The following is a 17,989-nucleotide window of genomic DNA, read 5'->3' on the forward strand; positions in this document are numbered from 1 at the left end:
AAGCAGAATCCAGTTCTTCTTATGGTTCTCTATGTTTAGAAAACTCAAAGTACTTATGGGAACCGTTTGGGAGCATGTCATAAAAAATTTAGTTTTGCTTTCAGAATCGTATGACCCTCATTAAGGTGCTCCTGTGGATCATGATTTGGAAATAATCACAAAATACAGAAACAGATAAAAGTTAGGAAACAGTATGTTCAGTTTAGTACCATTTACTTATGCTATCCAATTATAACCGCATTAAAAGATCCTGGAAAGTACACAAGATACTGGTAAAAGTGGTGACCTTAGGGAGATGAAGATCACTTGGTAAAAACTGTGAACTTCTGTTCATAGAAAACCCAGGCCAAGACAGTGAGCTGCCTTATTATCTCCCAGGGAATAATGAGAGTGGATACTTCTCTAGTCCACATTTTCAGGGAAAATAAACTGATCGATTTTATATGTGGAATAAACTCATTTCTGAAAAACACGTAAGTACAAAATACTTACCCACTTAGCAATTGGACACCCATGAGAGCTTTTTCCTTCTTTTCCCGTATACACTACAATTTCTATCCTTACTGCATTTCCTTTTTGACCATACCTGAGTACAAAACACAGCGAAGGGAAGATAACTGCAATTAATTGCAATATACCCTTTTGATATCTTAAGGTACAGAAGATACAGGCTTACAGAAGTACACGAAACCCAACACCCTGTTTGTTAAAATTTACATTTGTTCAAAATTTACTTTTGTGTGGCAGATATTTTTATTTGTGAGCCCATTCTCTTTACTTATCCTTAGAGATCACTCTTTTAAAAAAGGACTGGCTCCAAGATAAGCATTAAGGAATGTGAATGTAGTGTGGTTGGAGATAATTTTAACTACTTCTACCATTATACAAGGATATAAAAATAAGTATTTCTGGATTTAACAAAGACAGCCTTGCTTTGTGACTGGGGACACCAGGACACTGTTGTCTTCCTGGGCCCTGAGAAACATCCGACTTATACTCCTAAAGGCTTTCCATTCACTTCTCATTTGTTCCCAGAGATAGTCTCTGCATTGAGTCAGGTGCACAATAATGAATGATTTTTAACAGGGAAGGGAATTTCCTCACCTATTCTCCATGATTTCCCTGACAGCAGCAACACTTGGTCCTGCCCCAAGGTGTGTATAATATGGGCCTTTGTCTTTTTGTATAACTCGATCTGTGGAAGGAATAAGATTATTAGACCCAAAGCTTACAGAATTGCACAGGGGCAAGGAGGAGCTATTTTTATTAATTTTTTTTTCTCTCCAATTCAGAACAATTTATCTTGACAAGGTTTTGGTAAACTTTAATAATTAAAGTCTAGGACAAAAGGCCCTAGAATTTAACTTGTTTCTTTCTTACAGCCCCTAACTATTTCATTTGTCCTCTAAGCATCAGAGGAGGAAAACAAAAAATATTAAGATGTGGGTCATATTTATTCTCCTATCTCCTGCTTTAAAAGAAATCTATTAATAACTAAGGTGCAAAATTAAAAGTTTTCTAAAAGCAATACATCTCTAAAAGCTTGGCCTCAGAATCCTAATAAAATTGAGCCCAGGAACTGCACTGCTAAGAGTTTATTCTACTATACACTCACATAATTATATATTTGTAAAGCAAATGTACAGAGGAACGTTACTGTCACAATTATCTGTAATATCAAAAAAGAAAGAGAGAGAAACACACTTGGCACCTGTCACTAAATGATAAGTTGACTAAATTAAGGGATGTTCATATAGTGGAAAACAATACAGCTATTAAACAAGTTATTTACAAACTTTGGGATGCCTGGGTGGTTCAGTCAGTTAAGTGTCTGCCTGCAGCTCAGGTCATGATCCAAGGATCCTGGGGTCAAGCCCCGCTGCGGGCTCCTTGTTCAGCAGGAAGCCTGCTTCTCTCTCTGCCTGCTGCTCCCTCAGCTTATGCGCTTGCTCTCTCTCTTTCTCTCTCTCTGACAAATAAATAAGATCTTTAAAAAATAATAAAAATAAAATAAAATAAAATGTTAACATTAATTCATATAAAAAAACTAACAGCTTTTATCTTTAGAGAATGGTACTGCAAGACATTTGCATCATATTTCTCTATTAATTAAAATTTTATTTTTTGAATTTATCATTATTATCATTTAAAGATTTTAATTTTAAGCAATCTCTATGCCCAATGTGGAGCTTGAAATTATAAGCGGTGATCAAGAGTCACACGCTCGGTGGCACCTGGGTGGCTCAGTGGGTTAAAGCCTCTGCCTTCGGCTCAGGTCATGATTCCAGGGTCCTGGGATGGGGGCCCGCATCGGGCTCTCTGCTCAGCAGGGAGCCTGCTTCCCCCTCTTTCTCTGCCTGCATCTCTGCCTACTTGTGATCTCAGTCTGTCAAATAAATAAATAAAATCTTTAAAAAAATAAAATAAAAAATAATAAAATGCCAGCAGTGCTCAAATTGAGGAACCATGATCCAGAGGTTAATCACACTCAGTCTGCTATAACACAATACTTCCATGGACATCTTTTTTTAAAATTAAAGACTGTTATTTATTTATTTCATTTTAGAGAGACAGAGTGAGTGTGCAGGGGGAGGGGCAGAAGGAGAGAATCTCAAGCGGACTTCAGATCAAGACCTGAGCCGGACACTTAACCAACTGGGCGACCAAGGTGCTCCTCCAGGGAATCTTTTATGCTTAGATATGATCATTCCACTTGGGATGATTTCTGAGTGGCTTTTTCAGCTTTGTTGTTGTTGTTTTAAAGAAGGCTCCATTCCCAGCATGGAACCCAATGTGGGGCTTGAACTCATGACTACAATTCAAGACCTAAGCTGAAATAATCAGGTGCTTAATTGACTACGCCAGCCAGTCAACCCTGCTTTTTTGTTTTTCTTAAGTTCCCATTTCTACATAATGAGCACAAGTACCTCACTTGTAATGATTATAGGAAAACATTGACAATGTATAAAACAATCACAGGTCCACTGCAGATGCTCAATAAATTTTCAATGCCTAGGTGTCTCAACTCCTACAAGGTGACTAGTTATAATGTAATACATAAAGAAAGAAACTAGATTGTCCTGAAACTAGACAATCATTCTACTGACATTATGCACAGGGTAAAATCAGACTAGCTCGGGTGTATACATTCTTTTTTTTTTTTTTTTTTGTAAAGATTTTATTTATTTATTTGACAGAGAGAGATCACAAGTAGGCAGAGAGGCAGGCAGAGAGGAAAGGAAGCAGCAGGCTCCCTGCTGAGCAGAGAGCCCCATGTGGGGCGCTCTATCCCAGGACCCTGGAATCATGACCCGAGCCAAAGGCAGAGGCTTTAACCCAGAGTCACCCAGGTGTATATATTCTAATGGCATTTTGTTTTGAGGGGTTTTTTTCCATTTGTAATGATATTCAGAAAAATTCTGTCCCTTTCTTAATTCAGATTTTCAAAACAAGAGGAAGGAGGCTAAAAACATAGGCTCTGAAGTTGAGACTGTCTTTGAATTCCAGTTTAACCATTTACTAGCTGTGACCCTTCCAGTGACTTAGTTTCCTCACTTGTAAAATGAAGATAACACACGTTCCTTTTGCAGGCATGTTATGAATATAACAAGTCAAGGCCATGGCACAGTATCAGACTTGCAGTAACAGATGTGGAATAGCAGTCATCATTACTGTACTCTTCTGTCCTTGCTTGAAGAACCTCTCATTCTCCCAATTCAACCCCACTCAGCATTGTCACCCTTTTCAGATTATGAGATCCTTCTAAAAAGAGCCTATCCCTGTGGCCTGGCACACGGTAGGCTGTCAAAACTGTGTTGAATGATGAGTGGCAAAATGGAAGGCTTGATTTCAGAGTATCAAATGTACTTTAGATAATCGACAGCAAAAAGTCATTGTTGCACTTCACTATTTTTTCTACTGTTGTTAAAAAAAAAATCAAAATGATATAGTCTATCCTTCTAAACAATCATTTACCCATTCTGGAATGTACTAATGATCCACCGACTTCAGGCAAAAAATTTTCCTTTATGATTTGTGGCTATATTTTAAGACTTTTTAAAAATAAGACTGTTTTACTTTATTTTAAAGGTTTTTGGTTTTTGTTTTTGTTGTTCTGTTTTTTTGACAGAGACAGCCAGCCAGAGAGGGAACACAAGCAGGGGGACTGGGAGAGGGAAAAGCAGGCTTCCCACAGAGCAGGGAGCCCGAAGTGGAACTTGATCCCAGCCCTGAGATCATGACCGGAGCCAAAGGCAGGTACTTAACAACTGAGCCACCCAGGTGCCCCTATAAGACTGTTTTAATAATTAAACCTATTTGAGTTCAAAATAGGATATTTCATAAATTCTCTCCTCATAAGTTGTATAAAACCTGAAATAATGAGGACATCAAGCAGCCTAACAAACTTTAATGACAAATCTATTTAATCTCCTAATTATAGCTGCGTTAGAGTAAATTAATTCTTCTTTTATTTGAGCACTTACATGAAATTTGACCACAGACAGTGACTAATCACTACAAGGTTCAAATTTAGCTTTCATGTATTTCAAATACTGAGCAAATTTCTTGTAAGGACTGCCCAAGAATCATTAGTCCGGTTAGTTTTCTCAGGGCTTTTAACACATTGATTAAAAACTTCAGTAATTAGTTCCTGGCTGTTCTCTTTCAATGACTCCTAAGGCACAAAATATGTATCAGTTATAAACTGCTCCATAAATCAGCTACTCCCATATCTGTTTTTTTTTATAGGCAATCAGTATTATACAATGATTTCGTATTTTAAAATTCCAAAAGGTTTACAAATTCTTCAATGGCCAAGACTGGAATTTCATTTATAGGGACAGTCTTTGTATCACAGAGTGGAAAAGCACCAGGCATTGAAAAAGAAACAATCCCATTCTGGTTCTTGAATGGGGTGGTAATTACAGACACTTTTTATAGCTATTTGTTAAGTTGCACATATGTTTTACATTCTGTGTATGTATATCATATCTCACAATAAAACACATTTTTTAAACAAAACGCTTATAGGCTGAAATTCTTTTAAATATAGGAAGAATAAACTCTAATAGAATATTGAAGGAATTCAATCTTATGATACGCACAATAAATAATTTAGGAGACATTTCGTCAAGAGAAATCAGGAAATCTTCCACTTGAGAAAGTTTCCAAATTATGAGTTAAAAATTTCCCAATTAATTGAGCAAAATCAATAAGGATGCAACAGAAAAACGGGTATAGAATTCAGTCCATTTTTGCCAGAATACGAATGGGTTAAAAATTCCATATATAAAAGAAACCCAAAATTGGATATGATCACGACAATTAATGGAGGTAAACAAAGAATTCACATGCACACGCGCGCGTGCACACACACACACACACACACTCAGGCACATGTACACACACTTACCGAGACAGTTGCAGGTTGGCAATTCAGAATCTTTCGTGGTGGACACCAGGTTTTTTGTAGGATTGGTAAAGAAGTTCATGGCATAATCATTAAAACTTTTCTGTGCACTGTCTACTGGGGAAAATTCTGATGCTCCAACACTAGATGAACAGACGTCCTCTTCGCTCTTCGTCGAAACCACCGTAATCCCACCTGAACATACTACATTGACATTCCTGAGAATTTGTGCTGGGTCTGGTAAGGGAGTTTCATGGGAGATACCAGGCAATGTTGGCAGTTTCTGATGCATGAGTTGGTCTTGAACATCCCCCTGGATCTGTGTTTGGTCATCGCCAGCCATTACGTTAGCACACTGGTTAGCAGGAGAGGAGGGCTGGAGTAAAGGGTGAGCTTTCTGATTGACATTCACTGTTGGCTGTACCTGAGAATTATAAACTTTTTCTGTAAACGCCTGCCCACTGGATTCTGTTTTTAACTGGCATAATGGGAGAGAATCCAACGGTTCAACCTTCATGTTTCTTTCCTGTGCTAATTCGGGATAATAACGCTCAAATTTTATCTGAGTGAGTGGAGGAAATAATTTTTTGTGTTCTAATGCTGAACTCCTTCGAGTCAGTGGTTTCCATACTTTGGTTAGGGGAGGAATTTTCCCCAACAGAATGGGAAAATCATGTGGACCAAATTGACCGAATCTTTGAAACTTAGATGCTATCCAAATGTCATGTAACTTACTATACTCATATGACAACTGTTCCTGTTTTTTCTGGTCATTTTCTTGACAACTTATGACTACAGGCTTCTTTTTCCGCCGATCTCTTGATGGGGTAGCTCTTGTCTTTTTCTGTGTTGTGTTCTTTTGCTTTGTCAATGATGAGTTATGGTTATTTTGTAAACTGGAAGGTTGTTTCTGTTGTATTGTGACCTTCTCCTGACTACACTTTTGCTGTACGTTATATGCAACAAGGCTTGTTGGTGTACTTTCAACCTTTTTGTCTTCTTGTTTTATGTAATTGAATTTAATTATTGATGCAAGTTGTGTTAACTGAGTTGCAACATCCTCCTCTATTTTGCTGTGTATTGTATTCAGACATGATGGATCGTCTTTTAGGTCTATCTTTTTACTGCTGGCCAGTGACTGGTTACAATGCCCCAATTTATCACCTGTTGGTGGCAACTGATGCAAATTCTTAGAACTATCAAGAGTAATTCTACCTTGAGCAACATTTTTACTGGTGTCAATTTTAGATGAATTTGAATTTGGTATGAAATGAGGGACTGAATTTGTGACTTTTGAATATTCCTGCGATTTTGAAGGTATCTGGTTAGCAGCTGAGCTGTTGTGTGACTTGGAAATGTTTTGGCCATTGAATACCACCGTGTTGCATGAACTCTGCTTTTCCAAAGATGGATAGTGATGAAGGGTTTCTGGCACCCCTTGTAAGTTTGGGTCTTGGAGGTCTTTTCGTACAGAATAGAGGATAGCTTTACAGCTATTAAGCAAACTCGCCGTTCTGTGTTCTGTTTCTTCATCCTTCTCTGATTTTGATGGTGAGGAATTTTCTGATGGGGCTTCTGACAGTTGGGTGAGAGCTTCTATGGCCACGACTTGCTCCAGCGTTAGTCTCCTATCTTTCATTAGGGATAGAAGACTTGGCTGAACTGGAGATCCATCTTTTGGTTCTTTACTTGGTATATTTTCTAGAGATTTGGGTTGATCACTTTCATTGTGTGTACTAGTATGACTATTTAAGTTGAAAGTTGCAGGATCTGGAAAAGACTTGCAGTTAAAGCCAGATTTCTGGAAGACTGAAACATTACTTCTTCCTTTGAGATGATCACAGCTCGCACTAGTGGCAATAGAACTCATGGCATTATGGTTGGCAGTGTCTTTCAGGAATTTACAGGAGTTGTTTTCAAATGCCTTGCCAAATTCTTCAATACTGAATTTTTTAAAAGACACATTTGTTTCGGTCGGTAAATAGTGTACATTTTTAATGCCATTTCTTACGGTTTGTACAAACAATTTCTGAGGCTCAATTAAGTCAGTAAGTAGGACTTTTTTCCTGTCATCTTCAGAATTTTTTAATTTTTCAGCTTCTGTCACAATTGCCTTAAATTCACCTTTGACATGATCGGTTAAATGTGATTTCTTGTTTTGCGTCCACTTCTCCACTTCAATACCTGTCATACTTTCTTCATTTTTAGTCACATTTTCGAGGGGAGGTGGGTTTAATTCCAATCTCTGTTCCCCCCCATAGCTCCTCCTGTATTCCATGGATTCTGACTTGGGGCCATTTACTAGTTTGTTGACAAAATCTGCCTACAAAATAAACACAGAAATATCTCATATTATCTATGCAAATATTGGAGTAAGAGCCACAGGAACGTTTTGATTTAACCCGAATGAAATGTAATGCCCCTGAAAAAAATATTAATTTTTCTTTTTATATTTTCAATAAAATACCAAAGGGGTGTATAGGGAAAAAGAAAAAAAATCGAAGTAAAATTTCATTAACTCATACCTGTAAAGATTTTGGTAGACTCATTTGTTTTTCAAAATAATGTGTGTTTTTTGTTTTTTGTTTTTAAGAGAAAGAGAGTGAGGAAGTGTTGGGCAGGGGGTGGGGGTTGATGGGGTTGTGAGGGGCAGAAGGAGAGAATCTTTTTTTTTTTTAATAGAGCTGAAAGAAATTACAGAAGACTTATATCAATGGAGAAACATTTCCTAGTCAGTGATTGGAAGAGTTAATATTGTTATGATGTCAATTCTACTCAAAGGCATATGCAGATTTTTTAAAGATCTTATTTATCTGTTATTTGAGAGAGAGAGAATGAGAGAGATCAGCAGGAGACACAGACTCCCGGTCAAGCAGGGAGACCGATGTGGGACTCGATCCCAGGACTCCAGGATCATGACCTGAGCAGAAGGCAGTCGCTTAACCAACTGAGCCACCGAGGCACCCAGAAGGAGAGAATCTTAAGCAGGCTCCTTGCTCAGGGCAGAGCCCAATGCAGGTCCAACCTCATGACCTTGAGGATCATGACCTAAGCTGAAATCAAGAGTCTGGATGCTTAACTGACTAAGTCACCCAGGTGCCCCGCAAATAAATCTTTAATATTTTTACATTGGTACCATTTGATGGCCAATATCTATTATCTTAATGCAAACTGTACTAAAATACAAAATAAACACAGAAAGGTGAACAAATCCCAAGTATATAGCTTACTGAATTTTCACAAATGAACCCCCAAGTGCCCAGATTCCAGCCAAGAAACTCCCATCTAGTCATCATCCCACTGCCAAAGGGTAACCATTATTTTGACATCTATCACAGATTTCTATCGCTTATTTCCAAACTTGACATAACTGACTTCTTTTTATTCAAATTATACTTGTGATTCATACATGCCTCAGTCCATTGATTCTTACTATTTTTTTTTTAAGATTTTATTCATTTATTTGACAGGCAGAGATGACAAGCAGGCAGAGAGGCAGGCAGAGAGAGCGGTGGAAGCAGGCTTCCCGCTGAGCAAAGAGCCCGATGCGGGGCTCGATCCCAGGACCCTGGGATCATGACCTGAGCCGAAGGCAGAGGCCTTAACCCACTGAGCCACCGAGGAGCCCCTGATTCTTACTATTGTATGGTAAATTCACTGAGTGAAAATACTACAATGTATTTACTGACTGTACTGTGTATGGACATTGGAGTTATTTTTGGTTGTATACCACTATAAATGCTACTGTAATCTTTTGGTGAACACATAGTACATACACATTGGGTGGAGTGGAAGTGCTGGGTCATCAAGTGTGTGTGTGTTAATTTCAGCTTTAGTAGACAGGCCAAAGAATTTTCTAAAGTGGTTATCAACATGCACTCCCAACAGTAATTATGATCGCTCTGACTGTTGCACATTCTTGCTATCAGTTAGTATTTTCTGTCTTTTCACTTAAGCCATTGTGTTTAGTGGGAATGATATAATTCCTTAAAAAAATTTTTTTAGATGAAATGCCTACAAAATAAGATTAATCAGTTTACCTTTTAAAACTGTACAATTAAGGGTGGTTTTTAAACATATTTACAACGTTATGCAATAACCACCTCTATCTAATTCCAGAACATTTTCATCAACCCTAAAAGAAACCTTGTACCCATTAAGCAATCACTCTCTATTCCCCCTACAAATCCTTATTTTTAAAACCCAACAGCTCATCTAAAATTACAACATAGGAATTTGAGACAGTAGGGGCATTTCCAACTGCTGTCAGGAGCGAATGTAAAGTTAACCTACACCTCCTCATCTCTAGTGTGGCTCTGGACATTCTATGCAATGCCTCAGGGAGAGAAAAATAGAAGATCAGGAGACTTCTTATTGAATGAAGGTGATATACCTGAGTCCAGTACTGACTGAAAAACTAAACCAAAGTTCATAATAGCCATAAAATATGTAAGCATTACCCAATTTTATAATTAAACATTAAACAATCTTTTCTTCACATTAAAAAATCTTAGTAGAAAAAAACTATATTTAACTTTTTTTTTTTTTAAGATTTTATTTATTTGACAGACAGAGATCACAAGTAGGCAGAGAGGCAGGCAGAGAAGAGTGAAGCAAGCAGGCTCCCTGCTGTGCAGAGAGCCCGATGCAGGACTCGATCCCAGGGATGACCTGAGCCGAAGGCAGAGGCTTTAACCCACTGGGCCACCCAGACGCCCCTATATTTAACTTCTTGATCAAGGTACACAGGTTACACAGTTTATGTTCAGCTTATCAAACTTCATCAAAATATACAATTATCACACATACATATTCTGTATGTATATTACATTTCAATAATAACTTTAAAATAAGAAAAAGTAGAAAGCAGAAAAAATAGTCCAAGCAAGAGTAAGAAATGAGAAGCCAGAAAGGAAAAAAGTATTTTCACTACATATAATATGAACAATTACTTTAAAAAGATTTATTTATTTGACAGAGAGCAAGAGAGGGAACACAAGCAGGGTGAGTGGAAGAGGGAGAAGCAGGCTTTCTGCTGAGCACAGAGCTCCATCCCGGGACCCTGAAGGCAGATGCTTAACGACTGAGCCACCCAGGCGCCCCTATATGAACAAATTTTAAAGCATCAGAATGTAGTTCTTTGTAAACTGCTGATCAAAATGTACAAGTTCCCATATCAATTTAGTGATTTGTAACAAGAGCTTTTTCTTAATGGCATAGTACAGAAAAATATAAATGCATTACATTTAGTAAAAATAACGATTACAGTGTCATTCCTTTTTTTTTTTTTAATTATTTAAGTAATCTCTACACCCAATGTGAGGCTTGACCTCACAACCCTGAGATCGAGTTGGATGCTCTTCCAGCTGAGCCCGCAAGGCTACCCTACAATGTAAATCTTTTATGTAATGCGTTTGTATGTGTCTGTGCATTGAATCAGGATGTAAAATGTATTTATTTCTTCATATATATAGTTGTAAAAAAGGCAGGAGAAATATTACCATTAAAAAACCAAAAAGTCAAAAGATAGTCTGGGAAAATATTCCTACTACATGTAAATAGTTACTATTGATTTTTTTAAAAAATATTTTATTTATTTATTTGACAGATGGAGATCACAAGTAGACAGAGAAGCAGGCAGAGAGAGAGGAGAAAGCAGGCTCCCTGCTGAGCAGAGAGCCCGACGCCGGGCTCGATCCCAACCCGAGCCCAAGGCAGAGGCCTTAACCCACTGAGCCACCCAGGCGCCCCAATAGTTACTATTCTTAATGTAAAAGAGCTTCCATAATCAACAAGAAAGGTAAATGACTCAATAGAAGAGTGAGAAAAAGAGAGGAATATGTCCTTTGCTTAAGTGGAAATCCACAAGATCAAAAGTTGTTTGACTTTCCTAGAAGACAAGCAAATGAAAATAAATGCAACTTTTTAATCCACCCAAACGCCAAAACTAAAAATGCAGAAATGTAGGTAAGCAAATTATAATGCAATATGGCATTTATACTAGAAAATGTATGAAATAAAGAAACTCATACTCATACTGTGAAATAATGTGCAGCCATTACTTGTATTTATCAGTCTAGTGATTGCATGGCAAGAGATCCTAAATAAACAAGAGGCTGAAAGCCAGTAGGTAAAACGTTAATACCAGTTACCACAGGGAAACAGAAGTGAAGAGAAGTTTTTTGTTTTTGTTTTTTTTTTTAAAGATTTTTATTTATTTATTTGACAGACAGAGATCACAAGTAGGCAGAGAGGCAGGCAGAGGGGGTGGGGGGGGGGAGCAGTATCCCTGCTGATCAGAGAGCCCGATATGGGGCTTGATCCCAGGACCCTGGGATCACGACCTGAGCCAAAGGCAGAGGCTTTAACCCACTGAGCCACCCAGGTGCCCCAGTTTTGTTTGTTTTACTTGATGCTTTTAATTTTACGAATATGCATATCTAAGATACTGGGACTGGGCGCCTGGGTGGCTCAGTGGGTTAAGCCGATGCCTTCGGCTCGGGTCATGATCTCAGAGTCCTGGGATCAAGTCCCGTATCAGGCTCTCTGCTCGGCAGGGAGCCTGCTTCCCTCTCTCTCTCTCTCTGCCTCTGTCTGCTGGGATCTCTCTCTGTCAAATAAATAATAAATAAAATCTTAAAAAAAAAAAAAAAGATACTGGGACTTCAACGTACACATCACTCTAAAGAGAAGATCCTGAGTTCCTTTTAAGATTTATGTACTATAGGGGCGCCTGGGTGGCTCAGTGGATTAAAGCCTCTGCCTTTGGCTCCAGTCATGATTCCAGGGTCCTGGAATCGAGCCCCACATTGGACTCGCTGCTCAGCAGGGAGCTTGCTTCTCCTCCTCTCTCTCCGCCTGCCTCTCTGCCTACTTGTGATCTCTGTCAAATAAATAAATAAAATATTTTAAAAAAAGATTTATGTACTATAAACATAGAACATTCTCATTAAGTAATGAGCTTAATTAAAACTGACCTTTATCATTCAGTTATATCTCATGTAACTTTTTTTTTAGAGAGGAAGTGAGACGGCGAGGGAGCAGAGGGAACCCTCGGCAGGCTCCACAGCCAGCACAAGGCATGATGTAGGGCTCTATTTCACCACCCTGAGATCATGACCTGAGCGGAAGTGAGAGCCAGACGCTTAACTGACAGAACCACCCAGGCACCCCTAATCTCATGACTGCTTAAAATCACGCCGTTTGAAAACATGGGGTCTATAGGTACATGAGAACATGCTCTACACAATGCCAACTACCAAACGTAACCTTTAAGAAAACAACTTGACAGATGACATTTCAGCAGGGGCTAGTAATATTTTCTCTGTTCTCAGAAATCAACCAGAACTCTTACAAGCAGATACTATTAAATGTAATTGTCCCTGTATGTGTGTATGTGCACTAAGAAAACAGTTACTCAGTTTCGCTTGCTCTTCATAGTGAAACTGAACAAACATTTACTGTTACTCGGGAAAAACCAAAAATTCAAGTTCCTGTTGTTAAAAGTGAATCAGCAAAACAAATTATATCTTACATGTAGTTTTCAATAAAGCTGTTAAAAAAAAAAAAAAAAAGAGGGGCGCCTGGGTGGCTCAGTGGGTTAAGCCTCTGCCTTCGGCTCAGGTCATGATCCCAGGGTCGTCGGATCGAGCCCCATATGGGGCTCTCTGCTCAAAAGGGAGCCTGCTTCTCCCTCTCTCTCTGCCTGCCTCTCTGCCTATTGTGATCTCTGTCTGTCAAATAAATAAGCAAAATCTTAAAAAAAAAAAAAAAAAAGCATGGATGAGTGAAAATGCAACTTGAAAAATATCCAACACTGCCTTATGTTTAAAAAGGACATCTAAATAATGTATAAACATGCTTATTTTTAAACAGAAGTGTGGAAAAGAAAATAAACCAATCTAATTTCTATTACTGATTAATCTTTTTTTTTAAGACTTTTTTTTTTTTAGATTTTATTTATTCATTTGACAGAGAGAGAGATCACAAAGAGGCAGAGAGGCAGGCAGGGGGATGGGGGAAGCAGGCTCCCTGCTGAGCAGAGAGCCCCATGCAGAGCTCGATCCCAGGACCCTGAGACCACGACCTGAGCTGAAGGCAAAGGCTTAACCCACTGAGCCACACCGGCGTCCCTTATTTACTTATTTGACAGAGAGAGGGAGGAGCACAAGCAAAGGGAGTGAGTGGCAGGCAGAGGGAGGTGGAATTAGGCTCCCTGCAGAGCAGGGAGCCCAATGCAGGGCTGGATCCCAGGACCCCGGGATCATGGCCTGAGCTGAAGGCAGACGCTTAACCGAATGAGCCACCCAGGCGCTCCTATTACTGGTTAACCTTGAACACTAAGAAAGGGAAAGAGCAATTCTTCGGAGTTGTCTGGTCCAGGAGATGCCATGTAGCCTGAACTTTCCTGCCCTCCTTTTTTAAGAGGTCAGGTAGATTGTGATGGGGATTCAATGAGACCATATAACCAAAGCTGTTAGCACAGTAAGGACGAGGTATCACTATGAGAGAACACTAACAATTTCATTATAATAGTTACAATCTAAAGAATGCTACCTATATTATAATATACACTCCTTACTGCAATAACTCATTTGACCTTCACTTCAATCCCGAGGTGGACACTATAAAAAGGTGCTCAATTCTAAGAAAAGTGTAAATTAAAAATGGCACAGATAACATTTTTCACTGATCAGAACAGCAAACATCAAAATGTTTGAACACCTAGCTAGGCCCCTTGGGAAGTTGTGGGGATATATACTCTCATATAATGCTGGTGGAGTGCAAAATCTTATCATCCCTCTGGAGAGCAATTTGGCAATAACTATCAAAATTACAAATTCAACCTCTCCTTTGCTACAGCATTTTCACTTCTGAGAATTTATTCTAAAAGTAACACTTGCACTTAATGATATGTTTTGACAGCTTTATATAGTTTAACAAGTAACTGATAATACCCAAATGTCCACCTGTATTACACTAATTCAATTATGGCATATCTACATATTACCTTGCAGCTATAAAACAGAATGAAAAGAGATTCCATTCCAAATAGGCAGATGTCCAGGATTTAAAAAAAAAAAAAAAAGGATCCAGAACCTATATATATGTGTTTTTTTATGTTGATAAAAAGTATGGGGAACTAATACATATATTCCTATTTGCATAAAGAAACTCCGGAAGAATACAAAAGAGACTTAATACAAGTGATGAGGAGGAAGAAGTCCAAAACAATACAGGAGCTTGGGAACCGTTAAACCCAGACCTGATTAAATACTGTTTTGATTTTTAAAATATACTTCCTTTAAATTTAAACCAAAATTGAAGTGGTCTATGGGAAGATTTCTAGCATACAGTAAGTGAAAAAAGCTAAAAGTTTGTGTAGTACCAACTCACAAACATATCAGAGCATAAAGAAAGGGTGTGGAGTACATACACATTTGTTAATACTCAGGAAGGCTACATCTGTCCTACAGAAACTTTACTGGTAAATAATTTAACAACCGGGCTGGGAATTGCGAGGGGAGGGAACCCTATTTTGCCCTGTAGGCCAATTTTTGTGGTATAAATACATCAACCACAGTGTACTGTAAATTATCAGTGAGACACCTGTGCCAGCGTTAGGAAGAAATGCAAGTAATTACTGACCTGGAAGAAGCTGACTCCTTCCTACCACTGAAGGCACAATCCCAAGGTACTTCGTCAAACAGGCTCCATTAACTACATTACACGAATGTTTACTTTTTAATGAAGATTTCCTTGACATTTAATCTGCTTAGGTGTACTGCATCCCCAAATATCTATTCTGAATCTCAAAATATTTGTTAACATCTACCTCTCTAAAGAGATGCCAAGTCTCAGGGGCGCCTGGGTGGCTCAGTGGGTTAAGCCTCTGCCTTGGGCTCAGGTCATGATCTCAGGGTCCTGGCATTGGGCTCCACATCGGGCTCTCTGCTCAGCAGGGAGCCTGCTTATCCCTCTCTGCCTGCCTCTCTGCCTACTTGTGACTTCTCTCTCTGTCGAATAAATAAGAAATCTTAAAAAGAAAAAAGGAGAGAGATCTTAAAAAAAGAGAGAGAGACGTGTCAATTTTCTGAAGGAAGTATTTCACAAAAAACTGGCTGTTTTACTCTCTCAAGTGCCTTATATACTCTGGGGACCTAAGCTTATGGTCACCAGTGTCTCTTCTTTTCCTCCTCTACCACCCCAAAAGTGCCCAAGTGCACTGTTTTAAGGACAGTAATTCAAATTCTCCCAGTTTCTGTGTTGCACTCTATGCTAGTCACAGGACTATATGTTGCTCTGGGCTCCTCTTACCCCTTCTAAACCGACAGGAATGTTGATCACCTTAGATCAGATCTGGGTTCAATAGCTGCCAAGCACACTGTTTTCTCATTTCTCCACATTCCTATCGTAGTGCTACTCACACCCACTCTTGAATGAATGAGCTCAAACGGCATTGAGCAGAGTGGTATTTTATTCTGAAATGACTATGCCCTTTGGACAGAATCTGTCGCCTCTCCCAACACGCACATTCCATACATGCTGTATTTCCTGTATCTAGAAACAGCTGCTCAGATCACATGGAAAGTCTTTCAAAGCGTGTACAGAGGCATGATCCATAAGACTATGACCTTTACTGCAAGCAGATCAGTGTTTCTCAACCTGCCTTTACGGTTTTTGTGTTTTGTTTTGCTTTCTTTTTTCAGCCCCCACCCAGTAGTCTTTTAAAACGTTTTTTTCCCCAATAGCCCTCCTCAGGAAATTTTAATTCCACAGATATAGGGTGTATCTGCTTATGTACTGTGGTCCCATCATAATATCTAAGATTTTTTTTTTTACCCTCTCTGAGCAACCAAGAACTGATCTTAATCCCCTTTGAGGAATTCAAAAAACTAACATGTAGAAGGGGTGCCTGGGTGGCTCAGTGGTGAAGGGTATGCCACTTCTTGATTTCGGCTCAGGTCATCTCAGGGTGGTGAGGTGGACAGAGCCCCATGAGAGCCCCACATTGGGCTCCGTGTTAAAAGAGCCAAGCTTCTCTCTCTCCTGCCCCTCCGCACCCCCCCCCAAATAAACAAAAAAGCCTAAAAAAAGAAAACTAACACGTAGAAGACAAGGAGCAACCCACAGAGTATTTATACCTGATTAGAAGGGACACCCTCAGGACCTATGTCCTCAACCAGAAAAATTAAGTGTTTGGACAAAAACTTCAGGAGCATCACTAGCAGCTCCATTAATGTTGACTTGAATATGATGCAATCATGCCTGATGCGGTATTTGTTCTCCCACATTCCCACAGAAGCATGGAGGTCAGACTCTGCCCTCACAACTGCTTTCGAACAAACCCAAACTGAAATCAAAAGAAAGATAAACCAGACATTCACCAAAGCTAAAATAAACATTGAACACACACACACACACACACACCCCCAAACCCTTCTTCAAAGGGGACCTGCAAAACAGTTGCCTTATTTCCCTACAGCAGTACAATGGTCTCGCTCTTTTCCTTTTTGAGGCATAAAAAGAGCACACCTACCCCACCACATTTTGTAGCCCTAATATTTGAGCTTTGCCTCTGTTCTGTTTTCTCCACTTTGCCTACAGGCACCCTGTTAGATGTTCAAAGTTCATAGAAAGGCAGGAGGGTGGGGTCAAAGGGACCAAATCGGTCCTTATCCCCACTTGTCCTACCTTGGTGCCGTAAAGCCTAATGGCTCTTCCTTGCCTGGGCTGAACAGAAGCCATCCCAGAGACTCTGAAAGTTCCTTGCCCACTTCAATCCACCACATCCAGAGTTCTTTCCTATTCCAACTTTTTTTATCCTTTCCCCAACAAAAACTCCACCCTCATTTGGCCACAGGGTCTCAGAATCCAAAGTAAATCCTTTACCTGGGGGGGGGGGGAAGGGGAGGGGAGGGCAGAGAAGGGGAAGCGTATTATTAGGGGGAGGGACAACTTCTATTTAATCCAAAAACATGTAAATTGTAGAATGGTTCTGAATGTATACAAAACTGACCTAGGAACCAACCTCTCTAGTCCCAGGCGTCCTCATTCCTGCCTTCTTCCTCGGGAGCTTTGAGCCAGTACAATTCATTAAGAGTCAAAAAGACAAAAAACCTTTTCAGACCCCAAATTCGCCTCAAGCTATCATCCTATCAAATTCCCTCCTCATTCAAGTATCTTAAATGGCTACCCAAGGTTCTAGGCGAGCCCTCGACTGCCAAATTCCATCATTCCTTAACCTGCTCTTTTGTAGACCTCCAAGGACAGCCTCAACTGAAACTCTGAAATCCAGGTGTCCCTGGGAGCTCCCCACTTCCGTGCCTCTATCCCCAGGCTGTAGGTGTGTCCCCCTGAGCCTACAACTTAGAGGATTCCAAAGCCAGACGCAATGCCCGTTCCTTCTTCACCCTTTCTCGAACGGCCTTCCCTATGCTTAAAGTTCACAACTCTTAGTGCCCAGTGTAGTTAATATTTAGTCTTTTTGTGTACCTTGCTTCATATAGTTTTCAGAATTGGGGCTTTACTGGAATCAGACAAATTTCGGCCACTTTCCCTGCTCCATCACTTACCAAC

At 39.6% G+C, this 17,989-nt stretch overlaps 1 protein-coding gene across 4 annotated transcripts in view; it reads right to left on the reverse strand.

Moving 5' to 3' along the window:
* The window catches only part of TET1 (tet methylcytosine dioxygenase 1), a gene marked incomplete at its 5' end in the record, with an annotated part of 126,189 nt that overhangs the window by 45,746 nt on the left and 62,454 nt on the right, over positions 1 to 17,989 (reverse strand). For 2 of the 4 annotated variants that reach the window (XM_080823353.1, XM_080823352.1), the window contains 3 exons: positions 493 to 586; positions 1,105 to 1,195; positions 5,414 to 7,733. The exons of the other annotated variants lie outside the window; for them this stretch is intronic. In XM_080823353.1, coding sequence (XP_080679479.1) covers positions 493 to 586; positions 1,105 to 1,195; positions 5,414 to 7,733 — 2,505 coding nt within the window. The remainder of the gene's footprint in view (positions 1 to 492; positions 587 to 1,104; positions 1,196 to 5,413; positions 7,734 to 17,989) is intronic. 4 annotated transcript variants of the gene reach the window in all.

Source organism: Martes martes (genome assembly GCF_963455335.1).
Source record: "Martes martes genome assembly, chromosome: 14".
Lineage (NCBI taxonomy): Eukaryota > Metazoa > Chordata > Mammalia > Carnivora > Mustelidae > Martes > Martes martes.